Genomic DNA, 18,236 nt, shown 5'->3' on the forward strand with positions numbered 1-18,236 from the left:
CCATTGGCTGGCGGGGCCCGGCCCGGCTGTCACGGGCGCTGCCATTGGCTGAGGCGCGGCGGCGCCTCACGCGCTCCGGCCGCTCCTTTTGTTATTGTAGGGCCGGAGTTGGGAAAGGGCCGAGGGAGCGGGAACGGGACGGGGAGAGGAGGAGGAGGAGAAAGCTGGGAGCCGGAGGAGAGGGCTTAGAGAAGGCGAGGGAGGCTGAGGGAAAGGGCTGACAGGAGAAGGAGGAGGCTGAGGGCAGGGGGAAAGGGCTGAGGGAAGGGCACGGAGCTGAGGGAAAGGTCTGAGGGAAATGGCTGAGGGTGGGAGAAAAGGGCAGGGGGCTGAGGGGAAGGTGAGGGGCTGAGGAAAAGGCAGAGGACTGAGGGAAAGGGCTGAGGGAAAGGCAGGGACTCAGAGAAGGCCAGGAGGCTGAGGGAAGAGCAGGGGCCGAGGGACAATCGGGGATCTGCAGTCACGGCAGCACCACCGTGAGTCGGAGGAGATGCGGCGGGAGCCGGGCCGCGAGTGACGGCAGCCGGGTCCGGTGCAGGTGAGTCCATCCCGAGCCACCTTCGGTCCCCTAAAGGTCCCGGCTGTCTTCTTCTTAAAGCGTGTCACCCCCTCCTTGAAGCGTGTCACCCCTTAGAACCCCTGTGCCGTCCCTGTCACCTTCCCGTGGTGTGCCAGGAACATCCCCAGGACGAGTTTTGGGACTGGGATCAGCTGGGGGTTCTGGCAGGGCGATGTGGGGTGAGAACGGGGCTGGGGCTGGCCCCACTGAGCCCAGCTTGCCCCAAACCCGGGCTCCGACCCTTCCTGCCTGCCCTGGAGCAGCCTTGGGATGCAGGGAGGGAGAGCAGGACCCCAAATCCCCTCTCCCACTGCTTTTAACCCCAAAACACGAGGCCGGGAGCAGGGATGGGATGAACCGCAGAGCCTGGCGGGGGGCTGAGGGTCTCACCCCCCTCAGCATCCCTGGAAGTGTCCCCATAGCGAGGTGGCATTTGGGGACATACTGGGGGTGCTGGCAGGACACTCAGGCTCGGATCAGGAGCAGAGAGCGGCGATTGTTGTGTCTGCCGCCATCCCGAGGATTTTCCAGGCTGTGGCAGGAAAGGGAGAAGCCGAGAGAGACAGAGCGGGGTTAAGGAGCGGCGCCAGGCCGGGCTCTGTTTAGTCTGGGCTCGGCGGCGGCTGCGGGAGCGGCTCCATCCCGGCTGTTCCGTGCCAGCCTGGGGACAGCGCTGTCCCCGAGCCTGATGCCAGCACCCAACTCTGCCTGGGGACACCCCGAGTGTCCCTGTGAACTGTGCTGGGTCACCTCAGCCCAAGCTGGCGACAAACTCTGGCACGGAGGGAGCACAGAATGCAGGCTTTGGGTGACATGGCTTTGTGGCCGGTGCCAGCAGCTCAGTGTCCCCTGCAGCAGGGTGACCCTCTGGGGACAAACTGGCACTCGGGGAGCACAGAACGCAGGCTTTGGGTGACATGGCTTTGTCACCTGAGAATGCCACTATCCCTCGGTGTCCCCTGCAGCAGGGTGACCCTCTGGGGACAAACTCTGGCACTCAGGTGGTGCCACCCAACCAGGCTTGGGGTGACATGGCTTTGTCACCGGTGCCAGCAGCTCGGTGTCCCCTGCGGCAGGGTGACCCTCTGGGGACACGCCATGTCCCTGGGCAGCGACAGCGGCCCCGGCATCGTGCACAGCCTGCTGTGCCACCGGCAGGGAGGGGACAGCGAGGCCTTCGCCCGCCGCGCCATCCAGAGCCTGCTGAGGAAGCTCAAGGAGAAGAGGGACGAGCTGGACGCGCTGGTGGCCGCTGTCACCTCCGGAGGGGCCCAGCCCGGCCAGTGTGTCACCGTGCAGAGAACGCTGGACGGGCGGCTCCAGGTACACCAGGAACCCGGGAGGGGGGCTCGGTGGGGCTGACACCCCCTTGGGGACCCCCGGGATGGGGGTAACCGCCCTTTGTGACCCCTGGGATGGGGGTAACCCCCCTGGGATGGGGGCTGAGCCCCCTGGGGACCCCGGTGTTGTCACCCCATCACTCCAGGGGGTTCCCGGTGTGGGGGTTTGGGGGGTCGCAAACCTCCCAGATCCTCCCCAGGGGTATCTCGCTGTTGTGCCCCCGGGGGAACCCCGATGTTGTCACCCTGGGGGCATCCCAGTATTGTCACCCAGGGATATCTCGATATTGTCACCCCGGGTAGGGGTCCCACCCCTCCCTCCCCTCCGTGTCCCCCTCCCCACAGGTGGCCGGCAGGAAGGGTTTCCCTCACGTCATCTACGCGCGGCTCTGGCGCTGGCCCGACCTGCACAAGAACGAGCTCAAGCCCGCCCGCTTCTGCCAGTTCGCCTTCGACCTCAAGTGCGACAGCGTCTGCGTCAACCCCTACCACTACGAGCGCGTGGGGACCCCCGGCGGCGGTGAGCGGGACCCCCGAAATGGGGAGGGGTCACCAAGGGTGGGGGGGGGGGTCACAGCACCGCTAATCCTAATCCTGAACCCCTAATTCCCCAAACCCCCAAACCGGGATCCCCCCAATCCCCCACATCGAGATTCCCCCAGCACCGGGACCCCCCTAAACCCCTAAAGCGGGATCCCGGTCACCAAGCGGGGGTCACAGCACCCCTAATCCTAACCCTAAACCCCCCACCCCAACCCTGTCCCGCAGGTCTGAGCATCCCGCGCACAGGTGAGACCCCGGCCCGGAGCCCCCCGAGCCCCCTGCCGCGGGTCCCCGTGTCCCCCCACCGTGTCCAGTGTGTGTCCCCCGTGTCCCCCCACGGTGTCCGGTGTGTGTCCCCCCACGGTGTCCGGTGTGTGTCCCCCGTGTCCCCGCACGGTGTCCGGTGTGTGTCCCCCGTGTCCCCCACGGTGTCCGGTGTGTGTCCCCCGTGTCCCCGCACGGTGTCCGGTGTGTGTCCCCAGTGTCCCCCTCGTGCCCAGTGTGTGTCCCCAGTGTCCCCCCACGGTCTCCGTGTGTGTCCCCAGTGTCCCCCCCGTGCCCGGTGAAGGAGGAGCGTGTCCATGAGTGTGTGGTGCAGATGGAGCTGCCGGAGCTGGGGGGGGAGACCCCCGGGTGCCCCCAGCGAGCGTTGCCCCCTGAGCCCCCCCGAGTGCCCCCCCGGAGGTGCCTGGAGCTGCCCCAAGGTGAGACCCCCACAATAATCCCTGCACTGAGGGGGTTTGGGGTGTCACACTGAGCCCCCCACTCCACAATATATAAATATATATAAATATATATAAATATATATAAATATATATAAATATATATAAATATATATAAATATATATAAATATATATGGATATAAGTAGATATAAATATATAAATATATATAAAATATATAAATATATAAATATATACAAATACATTAAAATATACATATGTTAAAATATATAAATATACATATAAATATAAAATATAAAATATATATAAATATATTAAAAGTATATAAATAGAAAAATATTTATAATATATAAAGTATATATAAATATATAAAATTATAAATATATGTAAATATATAAATATATACAAATATATTAAATATATGTTAAAATATGTAAATATACATAAAATACAAAAATATAAAATATATTTATATATAAATATATAAATGTATTAAAATATATAAATATATAAAGTTATAAAATATATATAAAATATAAAATTATATTTATAAATATATAATATATAAATATTTAAATGTCTATAAATATATATAAAACTATATTTAAATATATAAATATATTAATATCTAAATATATATTAAAATATGTATAAATATATTAAAAATGTATAAATGTATTAAAATACATTTCTAGAAAAAATAATAAATCAAACCTTCTAAACCATAAAATCGACATCTTCCCCCCCACAGCGACCCCCCAGGACCCCCAGGCCCACCCCGAGGGCCCCCCAGCACAGAATGGGTACCCCAAACCCCCCCAGCACGGTGAGTATGGGGGTGCCCCGCTGCCCCCCAGCCCCTTTGGGGGGACCGTCCTCATGTCCCCCCATGTCCCCTGCAGGCTCACCGCTGAGCTGGAGCCCTGCCACCGTCTACACCCCGACTTTGGGGGGGTCGCAGCCCCCTCCCCACCACCATGCCAGCAGCCAGAGCCACCCGCAGCACTGCTGTAGGTTTGGGGGGCGCTGGGTGACGCTTTGGGGGGGATCTTCAATGTGCTGACCCCTCTCTACCCCCCCAGGGCCCCCCGTGCTGCAGCCCCCCGTGTCCACCCACCCTGGTGAGTGCCCCCCACCCATTTCAGCACCCATCGGTGCCGTGACCCCCCAAAAACCGCCATTTTTTCCCCCGTTCCAGGCCCGGAGTTCTGGTGCTCCATCGCCTACTTCGAGCAGGACGTGCAGGTGGGGGAGATCTTCAAGGTGCCCTCGAGCTGCCCCTCGGTGGTCGTGGATGGATACGTGGATCCCTCGGGGGGCGCCCGCTTCTGCCTGGGGCAGCTCTCCAACGTGCAGCGCTGCGCCGCCAGCGAGAGGGCACGGTGGGCACGGGGGCATTGGGGGGGGTCACAGGGCATGGGGGCTGATGGGGGGCATTGCTCTCCAACGTGCTGCGCCGCCAGCGAGAGGGCACGGTGGGCATGGGGGCACGAGGGGCATTGGGGCGTCACAGGGCATGGGGGCTGATGGGGGGCACTGGGGGCATTGCTCTCCAACGTGCAGCGCTGCGCCGCCAGCGAGAGGGCACGGTGGGCACGGGGGGCATTGGGGGGTCACAGGGCATGGGGGGAATGGGGGGTGATGGGGGGCACTGGGGGCATTGCTCTCCAACGTGCAGTGCTGCGCCGCCAGCGAGAGGGCACGGTGGGTCGGGGAGCATGGGGGGCACCAGAGGGCACTGGGGGGGCACGGGGGAATGGGGGGCACAGGGGGAATGGGGGGCACGGAGAGCGCACGGCGGGTCGGGGGGCACGGGGTCATGGGGGTGATGGGGGGTGAGGGGGAAATGGGGGACATGGTGGGTGAGGAGACACGGGGGGCATGGGGGAGATGGGGATCAGGGGGGCATGGTGGGTCATGGGGGGCATGGGGAGCACAGAGGGGCATAAGGGGGAAGGGGGCACGGGGGGTGAGAGGGGCATAGGGGGAATGGAGGGGATGGGGGCAATGGGAACATGGGGGAGATGGGGGTCGGGAGGCATGGGGGGCACAGGGGGGTATGGAGGGCATGGTGGGCATGGTGGGTCAGGGGGCATGGGGTGCACTGGAGGGTTAAGGGGGGCACAGAGGGGACAGGGGGCATTGGAGAGGGTTGGGAGTAATGTGGGAAATCAGATCTGGGAATGGGGCAGGGGGGTGAAGGATGGGGGGCAAAAGGGGAATAATGAGGGTGGGGAGTCGTGGGGGATAAATTGGAAATGGGGGAAATGGGGGATAGTTAGGGCAGAAGGAGGAAAAAGGAGAAAGGGGGAAAATGGGGTGATGAGGAAAAGAGGGATCCAGAAGGGATAATTAGGGCAGAACGGCGTGGGGATAACAGGGGGTAATCGGGGCAGAAGGGAGGAATATGAGGGAAAAATGTGGGATAATCAGGGCAAAACAGGGAGAACCTGGGGCCTGGGGCAGGTGGGACAGGGCCTGGGGGGGCTCGGGGGTCCTGGGGGTCCGTACTGACGCTCTCCCCAGGCTGCACATCGGCAGGGGCGTGCAGCTGGAGCGGCGGGGAGAGGGCTGGGCAGGTGGAACAGGGAATTGGGGGGTCCTGGGGGGCTCGGGGGTCCTGGGGGTGCTCAGGGGTCCGTACTGACGCTCTCCCCAGGCTGCACATCGGCAGGGGCGTGCAGCTGGAGCGCCGGGGAGAGGGCGACGTGTGGATGCGCTGCCGCAGCGAGCACGCCGTGTTCGTGCAGAGCTTCTACCTGGACAGGGAGGCGGGCAGGGCCCCCGGCGACGCCGTGCACAAGGTGTACCCCGGAGCGCACGTCAAGGTGGGCTCCCCGAGGGGCTGGGGGGGGTCTGTGTTTGGGTTTTGGGGGGCTCTGGGCAGTGGAAGCACCCCGGGGACGGAGGGACGCCCCCGACCCTAAAGGTGCCCTGCTCGGGGGTGCCCCCGTGTGGTGGAGGTTGGTGTTTGCAGGGGTTTGAGGGTGAGGGAAGAGATGAGAATGTTGGTTTGGTGTTTTAGAAGGTTTGATTTATAAATAAACACATTTTTAATTTTATTTATTTATTTTAATATTTATATTTATTTTATTTTTATTTTTCTTTATTATTAATAATTTTGTATTTTTATTTATTTATAAAGCAAACCGTCTAAAACATATAAATAAATATGTATTTGATAGATAAATTTATAATATATTATATATAATATAGTATATATTATACATTTATTTATATATTGTATCAAATATATATCTACTATATAGTAGTACAACTATTATATTAATATATAATAAATATAAAATAACATATAATAATGTAATTTATTATATAAATATATAAAGTATATAATAAAATATATAATATATATAATGTAATATATAATATATAACAATATTTATAATATATATAATATATATAGTATGTAATGATATATATTAATATAATATATAATAGTATATAATAATATAATAATATGTGTAATATAATTTATATACTTATTTATACATTATATCAAATATATATTTATTTATGGATAAATAAATATATATTTGATAAATATATAAATTATTTATTTTTAAATATATATTATATTAAAATTCTATTAAAAATAGAAGAAATGAGGTTAGTTAAGAATAGAAAAGGAATGATGATAAAGGTTTGTGATTGACTGAGACAGTCCAGACAGATTAATTATAAATAATTAGAATAATTAATTAGAAATAATTCCATGAGGCCAATCAGAGATCTACTTGTTGCATTTTACAGCGGCAGATAATTATCATTTACATTTTCTTTATGAGGTTTCTCAGCTTCTCAGGAGAAAAAAATCTTAAAAAGCAAACTCTTAAAGAAGGGATTTTTGCTAAAGCTGTTCCCTCCCCAGGTGTTTGACCTGCGGCAGTGCCACCGGCAGATGCAGCAGCAGGCGGCCACGGCCCAGGCTGCGGCCACTGCCCAGGCGGCCGCGGTGGCCGGGACCATCCCCGGGGCTGGCTCCGTGGGGGGCATCGCCCCGGCCATCGGTGAGTGACCGCGGGGGTGGTCAGTGCCTGTGCCGACCCCCCTGAGTGACCACAGTGGTGACAGGACCCCATGGTGACCCCCCCGAGTGACCACAGTGCTGGTCAGTGCCTGTGCCGACCCCCCCGAGTGACCACGGGGGTGGTCAGTGCCTGTGCCGACCCCCCCCGAGTGACCGCGGGGGTGGTCAGTGCCTGTGCTGACCCCCCCGGGGCTATCCCAGCACCCCTGAGTGACCACAGGGGGGCAGGACCCCATGGTGACCCCCCCGAGTGACCACGGTGCTGGTCAGTGCCTGTGCCGACCCCCCCGAGTGACCACAGTGGTGACAGGACCCCATGGTGACCCCCCCTGAGTGACCACAATGCTGGTCAGTGCCTGTGCCGACCCCCCCTGAGTGACCACGGTGCTGGTCAGTGCCTGTGCCGACCCCCCTGAGTGACCACAGTGGTGACAGGACCCCATGGTGACCCCCCCGAGTGACCACAGTGCTGGTCAGTGCCTGTGCTGACCCTTCCGGGGCTGTCCCACCACCCAGGGTGGGCTGGGACCCCCGTGCTGACCCCACTGAGCACCCATGAGTGACCCCAGGGTGGGCTGGGACCCCCGTGAGTGACCCCAGGGCAGGTTGGGACCCCCGTGCTGACCCCCCCCAGGGCTGAGTGACCGCGGTGGGGGCAGGAGCCCATGGTGACCCCTCCACACCATCTGTGAGTGACCGCAGGGGGGACAGGACCCCCGTGCTGACCCCCCAGGGCTGTCCCACCCCCCAGGACAAGCTGAGCCCCCCGCTGTGACCGTGTCCCCCCCCCCAGGGCTGTCGGTGGCCGCGGGGCTCGGCGTGGACGACCTGCGGCGCCTTTGCCTCGTTAGGCTGAGCTTCGTTAAGGGCTGGGGGCCCGACTACCCCCGCGCCAGCATCACCTGCACGCCCTGCTGGATCGAGGTGCACCTGCACCGCGCCCTGCAGCTGCTGGACCACGTCCTGCACGCCCTGCCCGACGCACACGCCTGAACCCTGCAAGGAATGCCGGAAAAAAGGGGAAAAAAATGAAGCGAAATGGCCAAAAGACGAAGCAAAATGGCAAAAAAAAAAAAAAAAAAAAATGACCAAAAATGTGTTGGTTTAACAGTTATTTAATGAATTGGATCAAGGCTTGTGGTCTGGGTGTAGTGCAGCCCTCAGTGCTGATTTCCACCTCCTGCTTGAACTTTTGTATGAAAATAAACCAAAAAAAAATTTTTAAAATGAAGTAAAAGGACCAACACCGTGATATTTTAACCGTTACTTAATTATTTAATGGATGGGGTTGGAATCTGTGGCCTGTGACGGACGCTCAGCAGCGCAGTTGTGCCGCCAGATGGGCCTCCAGATGCGCCTCCATCTGTGCCTTTAGGACTACATTTCCCAGCAGCACCCGCGGCACGCAACGGAAGCGGCCTCCCCTCCTCACGGACTCGGTTTCCCAGCAGTCCCCACGGCGCGCACCGGAAGCGACCTCTCAGCCCCCTCCATGCTGACTCGGTTTCCCAGCAGCCCTCGCGGCATACACCGGAAGCAGCCTCTCCTTCCCCTCCTTACGGACTCGGTTTCCCGGCAGCCCCCGCGGGTTAAGATGGCGGCGGGGAGCGGCCCCGGTGCTCGGGAGCTCTTTGCTGAGGGGCTGCTGCAGTTCCTGCGCCCCGCCGTGCGACAGCTCGACCGCCACGTCCACAGCGTCAGGTGCGGGCACCGCGAGGGGCCGCGGAGAGCGGCCGGGAGCGGGGCAGGCCGGCCTGGAGGGCTGAGGGGTAGGGAGAGCCGGGGAGGGCAGTTCTGTGGGGATGAAGGGATTTGTGGGTGCGTGAAGGTGAATTTTGGGGATGTAGGAGTATGTGAGGGTGAGTTTTGGGGCTGAAGAGCTTTAGGGGTACGTGAGGGTGAATTTTGGGGCTGAAGGGATTTTGTGGTATGTGAGGGCAAATTTTGGGGATGTAGGAGTACATGAGGGCGAATTTTGGCACTGAAGAGTTTTGGGGGTTCATGAGGGTGAATTTTGGGGCTGAAGGGATTTTGGGGATTCATGAGGGTGAATTTGGGGGATGTAGGAGTACATGAGGGCGAATTTTGGGGATTTTGGGGTACGTGAGGGCAAGTTTTGGGGCTGAAGGGCTTTGGGGGTTCATGAGGGTGAATTTTGGCACTGAAGGGATTTGGAGGTACGTGAGAGCGAATTTTGGGGATTTGGGGGAACATGGGGTGGGCAATTCTTGGTGGTGTTGCCCGAGGGGTGCTGGCCGCGCATCTCCCATCTTTTTATGGGTGAACACGGCTGAATTTTGGGTGTAAACCCCGATTTTCCCCATCCCCAGGGAGAGCCAGGTGGAGCTGCGGGAGCACATCGACAGCCTGGCCACAGGTGAGCCCAGCCCTGTGTGGGGGTCCCCCCTGTCCCCCCATCATCCTGAGGGGGGCACGGGGGGCTCACGCAGACCCTTCCCCAGAGCTGTGCCGCATCAACGAGGACCAGAAGGTGGCTCTGGACCTCGACCCCTACGTGAAGAAGCTGCTGAATGCCCGGCGCCGCGTGGTGCTGGTCAACAACATCCTCCAGAACGCCCAGGTGAGGTGGGACAAGGAAATTTTGGGGTCTCAGAGCTCCCCAAGGTGCTGACAGGTGATTTTTGTGATTTTTGTGAATTTTTGTGATTTTTTTCCTGTCCAGGAGAGGCTGAGGAGGCTGAACCACAGCGTGGCCAAGGAGACGGTGAGGAGGAGAGCAATGCTGGAGGCTGGGGGCTACCAGGCCAAGTGACCAAATGACCATCCAGGTGACCATCCAGGTGACCAACAGGGCATGATGATAGAGCAGGAATTGCTGGAATTGAGGGGCTGTCCCCCCATCACCTGCACATGAGGGATTTGGGACGCTCCGAGCCGCGATCCCACGTTTGGGGGCGCTGGAATAAAAGTGACTGAGAGTTTGTGATGATGCTGATCCCACGTCCCTGAGGGGCCTTGGGGACAACACAGGTGCTGCCAGGGGGGGCTGGGAACCTCCAGGTGGGATTTGGCTATCCCCAGGTTGGATCTGGACACCCCCAGGTGGAATTTGCGGGGTCCAGGTGAAGTTTGGGTTGCCCCAAATGGGGTCTGGGCACCTCCAGGTTGGACTTGGGCACCTCCAGATTGGATTTGAACACTCCCAGGTGGAATTTGAGAGGCCCAAGTGGGGTTTGGACACCCCCAGGTGGAATTTGAGAGGGCCAGGTGGAATTTGGGAAGCCCATGTGGGGTTTGGGCCACCTCCAGGTTCAATTTGGGCACCTCCAGGTGGAATTTGAGAGGCTCAGGTGGGGTTTGGGCACCTCCAGGTTGGATCTGGACACCCCCAGGTGGAATTTGGGAGGCTCAGGTGGAATTTGGAAAGCACAGGTGGGATTTGGACACCCCAGGTGGAATTTGAGAGGCCCCAAGTGGGGTCTGGGCACCTCCAGGTTGGATTTAGAACATTCCCAGGTGGAATTTGGGATGCTCAGGTGGGGTTTGGGCACCTCCAGGTGAAATTTGGGAAGCCCAGGTGGGGTCTCGGCACCACCAGGTTGGATTTGGGAGGCACAGGTGGGGTCTGGACACCTCCAGGTTGGATTTGGAACACTCCCAGGTTGGATTTGGGAGGCCCAGGTGGGGTTTGGGAGGCACAAATGGGGTCTGAGCACTTCCAGGTTGGATTTGGACACCCCCAGGTGGAATTTGGGAGGCTCAGGTGGGATTTGGACACCCCCAGGTGGAATTTGGGAAGCCAGGTGAAGTTTGGACACCCCCAATTGGGGTCTGGACACCCCCAGGTGTTTCCTTCAAGTTCTGGATCCTTCTCCTGCTTCTCCACCTGCCTCACTCCCACCTGTCCCACACACACCTGAGCACACAGCACACGCTGGAAATGGGGGAACACTTTAATGTGCAAGTAAAAAACAGGGACAGGGCACAGGGACACTGGGCTGTGTCCCCTCACCTGCTGCAGCTGCCACAGGTGTCACTCCTGCGTCTCCATGCTCTCCTCTTCCTCCCCGGCCGCCGGCTCCTCCTGGTTCTCCTCCTCTTCCTCCCCTTCCTTCTTCTCCGGCGGTTTCTCATACGCCTTCTCCGACGGCGTGACAATCACCCCGTCCCACGTGGACATCTCAGAGGCCAGGTCTGCCCCAGGAGGTGACGCTGGGCACCTCCTCGAGGTGACGCCAACCCCGTGCCCACCCTGACACCCCCCCAAACCCCAAACTCACAGCTGGCATCACCCTCCTGCCCCAGGATCTTCCTGTATCCTCCATGGCTCAGGATGCGCACGAGGGTCTGCGCGGTGTAGCACACCATGTCCTGGTGATGAGGAGGGCACAATGTGAGGACAGAGACCCCCCAGAAGTGTCCCCTGGCCTTTTGGGGTCCCCTCCTGACCTGCTGCTCCAGCGTCATCACCGTGTGCACGCGGAAGTTGCCGCTCTCGCACGGGTCCGTGATGCCCACGGAGCCGGGCAGGAAGAGCCCGGCCGCCAGGATCTGCAGGCAGCGCCTGCAAAACGGGGGAAATCGGGGTGAAAAATGGGTCATTCCAGGAAAAAACAGCCCAGGAAATCCCTGATGGAGGAGATGGTTTGTCTCCCAGTCAGCTCATGAGATTCCAGCGGTTTTGTTGGGAAAATGGATCATTTCAGGAAAAAAACAGCCCAGGAAATCCCTGATGGAGGAGATGGGTTTGTCTCCCATGAGATTCCAGCAGTTTTGTTGGGAAAATGGATCATTTCAGGAAAAAACAGCCCAGGAAATCCCTGATGGAGGAGATGGGTTTGTCTCCCAGTCAGCTCATGAGATTCCAGCGGTTTTGTTGGGAAAATGGATCATTTCAGGAAAAAACAGCCCAGGAAATCCCTGATGGAGGAGATGGGTTTGTCTCCCGTGAGATTCCAGTGGTTTTCTGAGGAAAATGGAGCCACAAAGGGAAAACCACCAGGAAATCCCAGCCTGCGAGATTCCAGCGGTTTTATAAGGAAAATGGAGCCACAAAGGGAAAACAGCGCCAGGAAATCCCTGATGGAGGAGATGGGTTTATCTCCCAGACATTCCATGAGATTCCAGTGGTTTTATCAGGAAAATGAATCCAAAAAGGGAAAACACCAGAGCTGGATTTATCCCCCAGTCAGCCCATGAGGTTCCAATGGTTTTGTCGGGAAAATGGAACCACAAAGGGAAAACACCACAAGGAAATCCCAGCTGGGTTTATCTCCCGTGATATTCCAATGGTTTTATAAGGAAAAATGCTTTTATCCCACAAGGGGAATTTGTGGAATGGAAACCCCACAGACCTGTAGGCGATGTTGAGGGCCAGGGGCTGCCGGGTGGGGTTGTTCATCACGGCATAGTGACCCTGCAGAGGGAAGGAACAGGAATTAGGAGATTTCCAGCTCCTGTTGGGACCAGGATCAGGATCAGGATCATCATCACCACATCAGTGACCCCACCAGCAGGTCCAGGATCCAGGGTGTGAGCGGTTCGAAGCCGGGGAAGCGAATCCTCAGGTCCTTGAGCAGCCGGATCAGAACCTTCACCCTGGAGAGAGGCAGGAGCAGGGTCAGGCCCACGCCAGGAACTGCTCTGTGATCTTGGGAATGGGACTGGGATCCAGATTGAGGATCTGGACCCAGAATCAGCATCTGGAATCAGAACAAGGATTGGTATCTAGAACCAGGTTTAGGATCTAGAACCAGGATTTGGATTCTGAACTCGGATTAGGATCCAGAAGGAGGATCTGGATTCAGACCCACATTGAGAATCTGGACCCAGAACTAAGATCTGGACTCAACAGGAGGGTTCAGACCCACACTGAGAATTCAGATCCAGGAGGATCTGGACCCAGATTGATGATCTGGACCCAGACTGAGGATCCAGACCCAGAAGGAGGATCTGGACCCAGAACTATGATTTGGATCCAGAAGGAGAATCCAAATCATAGTTTGAAGATTCAGACCCAGAACTAAGATCTGGACCCAGATTGAAGATTTGGATCCAGAACAAGGATGAAGATCTGGACCCATAACTAAGATCTGGACCCAGATTGAGGATTCAGACCCAGAACAAGAATCTGAATCCAGATTGAGGATCTGGATCCAGAAGGAGGATCTGGACCCAGACTGAAGATCTGGACCCAGAAGGAGGATCTGTAACCAGACTGAAGATCTGGACCCAGATTGAGGATTCAGACCCAGCCTGAGGATCCAGACCCAGACTGAAGATCTGGACCCAGAAGGAGGATCTGGACCCAGACTGAAGATCTGGACCCAGATTTAGGATCTGGACCCAGCCTGAGGATCCAGACCCAGACTGAAGATCTGGACCCAGAAGGAGGATCTGTAACCAGACTGAGGATCTGGACCCAGAAGGAGGATTCAGACCCAGAACAAGGATCTGTACCCACACTGAGGATTCAGACCCAGACTGAGGATTCAGCCCCATCCCCATGATCCATCCTCATCCCACCCCTCACTCACGTGGACTGCGACGCGTTCTCCTCGAACCACCGCGCGTGCCGGATGGCGGCCAGGGCGCTCTGCAGCACCTTGATGTCCACTGCAAGGAGCACAAACCCCCAGTGTTCCCAGTGCTCCCAGTGCTCCCAGTCCCCCCTGGGCACCCCAAGGAGGGAGCAGGGCTGGGTACCCACGGTGCAGCTCCGGGTCCAGCTTGCGCAGGTTGGGCGGCACCGTGGTGATCAGGATCTTCACCGTGGCGTCCGCAGAGCTGATCTCAAAGCCGGTCTCGTTGGTCAGCATGGTCAGCACTGCGGGGAAAGAGCAGGAATTGTGTCTGGAGAAACCAGGAATGGCCATGGAGCACAGCCAGGAGCACTCCAGGGTGTGGACTTGTCGCTGCAGGACATGCAACAAGCGCACACAGCGCTGCTCTGAAGGTAAGGAAAAATGGAAGTTTAATTTCTGACTCCAGAAAATAGATTCTGATGCCAAAATTTACCTGCCAGAATCCCAAAATTTATGTGTTACAATCCAAACGTTTACCTGTTACAATCTCAAATCTTACCTGTGACAATAACAAATTTGCCTGTTACAATCCCAAAATTTACCTGTCACAATGTCAACATTTACCTGTGACAGTACCAAAATTTACTTGTCAAAATCCCAAAATTTACCTCTTACAATCCCAAAATTTACATATTACAATCCCAAAATTTACGTATTACAATCCCAAATTTTACCTCTTACAATCTCAAAATTTACCTGTTACAATCCCAAATTTTACCTGTTACAATCCCAAAATATTACTAGTTTTCCAAAAGTGACAGTGGATTGGAGGGTGACAGTACCACCTCTCCAATGACACTGGACAAACCAACAGTCCATCAAATTTCCCCTCTTCCATAAAGGAATGCAAAACCGTGAATTATTTACAGAAAGTGTGTGAGAAAGTTTGCTACAAAAATGTCAACATCAGAAGGCTTAAAAAATCTTAAAAGATCTTTTAAAAATCTTAAAAAATCTTAAAAAATCTTTAAAAAATATTAAAAAATATTTTTAAAAAATTTTAAAAATCAGGCCTCACCTTCGCTGGGGTCCTGGGCTCTCAGGCTCTCCACCACCTTGTTCCCCAAGGCTGCCACAGCTTCCACTGGGAAAAGGAGAGGAAAATGAGGAGGAGGAGGGCTAGAGGAAGGCCTGGCACCCAAAGGTGGCTGTGACCCTGCCCAGGTGGCACTCACAAGTGGGCAGGATCTTCAGGATCACCACCAGGTCTGCCACGTTGTGCCCCGTGGTCATCGTGCCCTTCTTGTAGGAGCCCACCTGGCGAACCTCCTCGATTTGCTGGGGGAAAAGAAACCAAAATCCCAAAAATTCAACCCAAAATCCTCAAACATTCAACCCAAAATCCCCGAAATTCAACCCAGAATCCCCAAAATTCAACCCGAAATCCACATTTGGTCACTCAGCATTGAGGCTTAACCCATTGTGGGTTCTTGTAGGAGCCCACCTGGCGAACCTCCTCGATTTGCTGGGGGAAAAGAAACCAAAATCCCAAAAATTCAACCCAAAATCCTCAAACATTCAACCCAGAATCCCCAAAATTCAACTCGAAATCCACATTTGGTTGCTCAGCATTGAGGCTTAACCCATTGTGGGTTCTTGGAGGAGCCCACCTGGCGAACCTCCTCGATTTGCTGGGGGAAAAGAAACCAAAAATCCCAAAAATTCAACCCAAAATCCACGTTTGGGGGCTCAGCATCGAGCCTTAAGCCACGCTGGGCCAGGAGCATTTCCCATTCCCACCACCTTGGAGCTGTTTCCCCAAATTCTGCACTCACCACCTCGAACGTTCCCGGAGCCACAATTAAATTGTCGATGACGTTGTTGATCTTGGTCACCAGGGACAGGATGGAAGCCTGGAAAGGAACGGGACAAAATTACCCAGGAATAATCCCATTTACAGAGCACAAATTCCCCAAAAATTCATTTTTAGGTCATTCCTGAGGAAGTTTGGACTCCCCAAACCCCAAATTTTGGGGATTTTTGGGTTTTTTTTGGGCCCAGCACCTGCTCAGCAGCAGTGGGAGCCAGGTCCTGGTTCCTCTTGAGCAGCGCCTCGCTGAACGCCGTCTCATCTGCAGCGGGCTTGACTCGGGGAAAAGCCATCTCACACTGAGAAAAGGACAAAATTCCCATTTTCCCAATTCATGGAATTCCATTTCACACTGAAATGGGACAAAATTCCCACCTGGAATTCAGGGAATTCCATCTCACACTGAAACAGGACACAATTCCCAGCTGGGATTCACGGAATTCGCCCTCACAGCCCCAGGAGATGCTTTGTTAAATTTAATCCCAGATTTTACCTATTAAAATCCCAAAATTTACCTGTTAAAATCCCAAATTTTACCTGTGACAATCCCAAAATTTGCTTGGCACAATCTCAAAATTTACCTGGCAAAATCTCAAATTTTACCTCTTACAATCCCAAACTTTATCTGTCAGAATCCCAAACTTTGCCTCTTAAAATCCCCATTTTGACCTCTTACAATCCCAAATTTTATCTGTCACAATCCCAAAATTTACCTGTTACAGTCCCAAACTTTCCCTGTTAAAATGCCATATTTTACCTTTTACAATGCAAAATTTTACCTGTTAAAATCCCCAGTCCTGGAGTGATTTGTCACATTTTTCCTCCCATTTTCCCGTTCCCAACAACATCAAAACCCTCTAAATGCGGGGTTTTTCACCAAACCACAGCATTTTTAGGGAATTTATTTATTTCAACCCAAACCCCAGAAATCCGGGCTTGGGGGCATCGTTAACCATGGAAAAATCCCAGAAAAATCCCAGAAAATTCCCGGTAAATCCCATTAGATCCCGTTAATTCCCGGTGTTACTCACCACATAGAAGTCGAAGGGGATGTGGGGCACAAAGGGCCGGAACCTACAGAGGATAAAAAATCCCGAAGTGACTCCCGGAGCCCCCGGGACCCCTCCCGCCCCTCGGGACCGGCCCGGTCCCACAGCAGCACCGGAGCCGTCCCGGGACTCGCCTGGAACCGAAGCGGCCGCCGCGGCCGCGGCCTCGATCGCCCCTGCGGGGAGAGAGAGAGAGAGAACGGGAGCGGCGCTGAGTGAGGGAACCGAGCACCGGCAGCGATCCTCCGGTCCCGGTTCTGCCCCTCCCGGTGCTCCCCGGTCCCTCCCCCGGTCCATTCCCGGTCCCTTTAAGGGCCCGCCCACCCCCGGTTTCGGTGCTGCTCTCCCCCATCCCCGGTTCCCTTTGGTCCCGCCCCTCCCGGTGCTCCCCGGTCCATTCCCGGTCCCCTCCCGGTTTCGGTGCTGCTCTCCCCCATCCCCGCTTCCCCTTGGTTCGCCCCGTTCCCCACCCCGCTCCCGTTTCCCCCCGCTCCTGCGGCCCCCCAGTCCCGGTCTCTGCCGGTGCCCGTCCCCCCACGGTCCCCGTGATCCCCCCAGTCCCGGTTCTCCCTCCACTTCCCCCCTTCCTCCCCCAGTCCCGGTATCCCCCCGGTCTCGGTGCCGGTGTCCCCCCGGTATCCCCCGGTCCCACCTCATGTCGCCGCCGCCGCCGCCGCCGCCGTTCCCGACAATGAAACGCCGCTCGCAGACCCCGCAGCAACCCGCCCGCTCATTGGCCGCCGCTCTCCCTCATCCCGCCCCTGGCGGGCGCTTCTCCAGCAGCCATTGGTGAGGCGGCGCGTCAATCAGAGCGAGAGGCGGCCAATGGCGGCGCGCGCTGGGGCGGCCGCTGGAGGGGGCGCGGAACTCATGAATGGAGCTCGCGCGCCGCGGGTATAAAGGGCGCGGCACAGTCACGCACGCAGCAGCAGAGTGGCGCAGCGGGAGCGTGCTGGGCCCATAACCCAGAGGTCGATGGATCGAAACCATCCTCTGCTAGCATAACTTTTTCCTTCCACGCGATATTTGTTTTGCCAGTTATTATTTTTTTTATTTGCTGCGTTGGATTCTTAACGCTTCCCTCATGCCCGCCCAGGCTTGTCTGGCCTGCTGGAGAGCCGGCAGCTGCGTGGGGTTACGGGTGTCACGGGTGTTACCCCACTCGTGACACTGATAAACGAGACGCCGCCGAACCATTGCGCGCGTCCCCCCGTGCGTGTCCCCAACCTCTTCCCGTGTCCCCCCGAGCGCTGCCAGCGCCGCGCAACCCCCGAGCGTCACCCCCGGTGTCACCCCCGCACTGCCACGGGGCTGCCGTGACCCCTCCGTGGGGCCGAACCTCCCACGGATGTGCGGGACCAGAGGTGTCCGAGCCCCTCCGGGTTCCCCAAAACCCCCAAAGCGAAGCGAAAGCTGGGTAGGGACAGCCCGTGGGTCGCGATGTCCCCGCACCCTAATGAGGTTCTCGGCTCTCATCGCCCCACGCGTGACCTGGGTGAGACCGGAGCGGGACAAATCCCTCCACACCGCACGGGTGGCAATGTCCCCATGTCCCCACCCCTCCGATCCCGGCCGGAACGCCGCTCGGACGGGAGGGTGGCACGGGCAGGAAGGAGTTAATGATAACAGCCCTTTGTGTCACCAGTGGGGGCGGCGAGCC

General features: G+C 55.8%; 3 protein-coding genes and 1 non-coding gene across 5 annotated transcripts; 3 read left to right on the top strand and 1 right to left on the bottom strand.

Annotated features, from left to right (window-relative positions):
• The first annotated feature begins 269 nt into the window (after window positions 1–269).
• Window positions 270–8,427, top strand: LOC132084972 (mothers against decapentaplegic homolog 4-like). Of its 2 annotated transcripts, none has more exons than XM_059490300.1 (12): window positions 270–287; window positions 373–538; window positions 1,636–1,882; window positions 2,245–2,419; window positions 2,668–2,688; window positions 2,988–3,146; window positions 3,876–3,950; window positions 4,027–4,134; window positions 4,207–4,245; window positions 4,323–4,506; window positions 5,784–5,952; window positions 7,014–7,160. In XM_059490300.1, exons 3-12 carry the CDS (start codon window positions 1,658–1,660, stop codon window positions 7,158–7,160), a joined length of 1,302 nt encoding a protein of 433 aa, XP_059346283.1. In that variant the 5' UTR covers window positions 270–287; window positions 373–538; window positions 1,636–1,657. The 2 variants fall into 2 exon arrangements, with proteins under 2 accessions (XP_059346283.1, XP_059346282.1); XM_059490299.1 differs by lacking the exon at window positions 270–287 and adding an exon at window positions 7,966–8,427 and having other exon boundaries at window positions 7,014–7,152.
• A 287-nt stretch (window positions 8,428–8,714) lies between these two features.
• SNAPIN (SNAP associated protein) lies at window positions 8,715–10,119 on the top strand. Its single transcript, XM_059490373.1, has 4 exons — window positions 8,715–8,873; window positions 9,503–9,549; window positions 9,635–9,753; window positions 9,856–10,119. The coding sequence occupies exons 1-4, from the start codon at window positions 8,767–8,769 to the stop codon at window positions 9,943–9,945; spliced, it is 363 nt and encodes a 120-aa protein (XP_059346356.1). The 5' UTR covers window positions 8,715–8,766; the 3' UTR covers window positions 9,946–10,119.
• Window positions 10,120–11,063: 944 nt separating this feature from the next.
• ILF2 (interleukin enhancer binding factor 2) lies at window positions 11,064–17,286 on the bottom strand. Its single transcript, XM_059490316.1, has 14 exons — window positions 17,229–17,286; window positions 16,711–16,752; window positions 16,559–16,601; window positions 15,722–15,826; window positions 15,493–15,570; window positions 14,893–14,995; window positions 14,736–14,801; window positions 13,843–13,959; window positions 13,670–13,748; window positions 12,644–12,731; window positions 12,488–12,549; window positions 11,583–11,697; window positions 11,414–11,504; window positions 11,064–11,327 (listed from the first exon to the last, which is right to left on the bottom strand). Exons 1-14 carry the CDS (start codon window positions 17,231–17,233, stop codon window positions 11,167–11,169), a joined length of 1,155 nt encoding a protein of 384 aa, XP_059346299.1. The 5' UTR covers window positions 17,234–17,286; the 3' UTR covers window positions 11,064–11,166.
• A 217-nt stretch (window positions 17,287–17,503) lies between these two features.
• TRNAM-CAU (transfer RNA methionine (anticodon CAU)) lies at window positions 17,504–17,575 on the top strand. Its single transcript has one exon. It is a non-coding gene; the product is annotated as a tRNA-Met (tRNA).
• Window positions 17,576–18,236: the final 661 nt, after the last annotated feature.

The sequence above is a fragment of the Ammospiza nelsoni genome, chromosome 28, assembly GCF_027579445.1.
Source record: "Ammospiza nelsoni isolate bAmmNel1 chromosome 28, bAmmNel1.pri, whole genome shotgun sequence".
Lineage (NCBI taxonomy): Eukaryota > Metazoa > Chordata > Aves > Passeriformes > Passerellidae > Ammospiza > Ammospiza nelsoni.

What these genes read in the sequence shown, in the direction of transcription:
- LOC132084972 (XM_059490299.1), top strand. Translation starts at nt 1,658, where the DNA reads ATGTCCCTGGGCAGCGACAGCGGCCCCGGCATCGTGCACAGCCTGCTG. An exon ending in TCTGAGCATCCCGCGCACAG is followed by an intron (nt 2,689 to 2,987) that starts GTGAGACCCCGG and finishes GTGTGTCCCCAG; the next exon opens with TGTCCCCCCCGTGCCCGGTG. An exon ending in GGGCATCGCCCCGGCCATCG is followed by an intron (nt 7,153 to 7,965) that starts GTGAGTGACCGC and finishes CCCCCCCCCCAG; the next exon opens with GGCTGTCGGTGGCCGCGGGG.
- SNAPIN (XM_059490373.1), top strand. Translation starts at nt 8,767, where the DNA reads ATGGCGGCGGGGAGCGGCCCCGGTGCTCGGGAGCTCTTTGCTGAGGGG. An exon ending in CATCGACAGCCTGGCCACAG is followed by an intron (nt 9,550 to 9,634) that starts GTGAGCCCAGCC and finishes ACCCTTCCCCAG; the next exon opens with AGCTGTGCCGCATCAACGAG. An exon ending in ACATCCTCCAGAACGCCCAG is followed by an intron (nt 9,754 to 9,855) that starts GTGAGGTGGGAC and finishes TTTCCTGTCCAG; the next exon opens with GAGAGGCTGAGGAGGCTGAA.
- ILF2 (XM_059490316.1), bottom strand. An exon ending in CTCCGGGAACGTTCGAGGTG is followed by an intron (nt 14,996 to 15,492) that starts GTGAGTGCAGAA and finishes CTTTTCCCCCAG; the next exon opens with CAAATCGAGGAGGTTCGCCA. An exon ending in TGATGACGCTGGAGCAGCAG is followed by an intron (nt 11,505 to 11,582) that starts GTCAGGAGGGGA and finishes CCTCATCACCAG; the next exon opens with GACATGGTGTGCTACACCGC.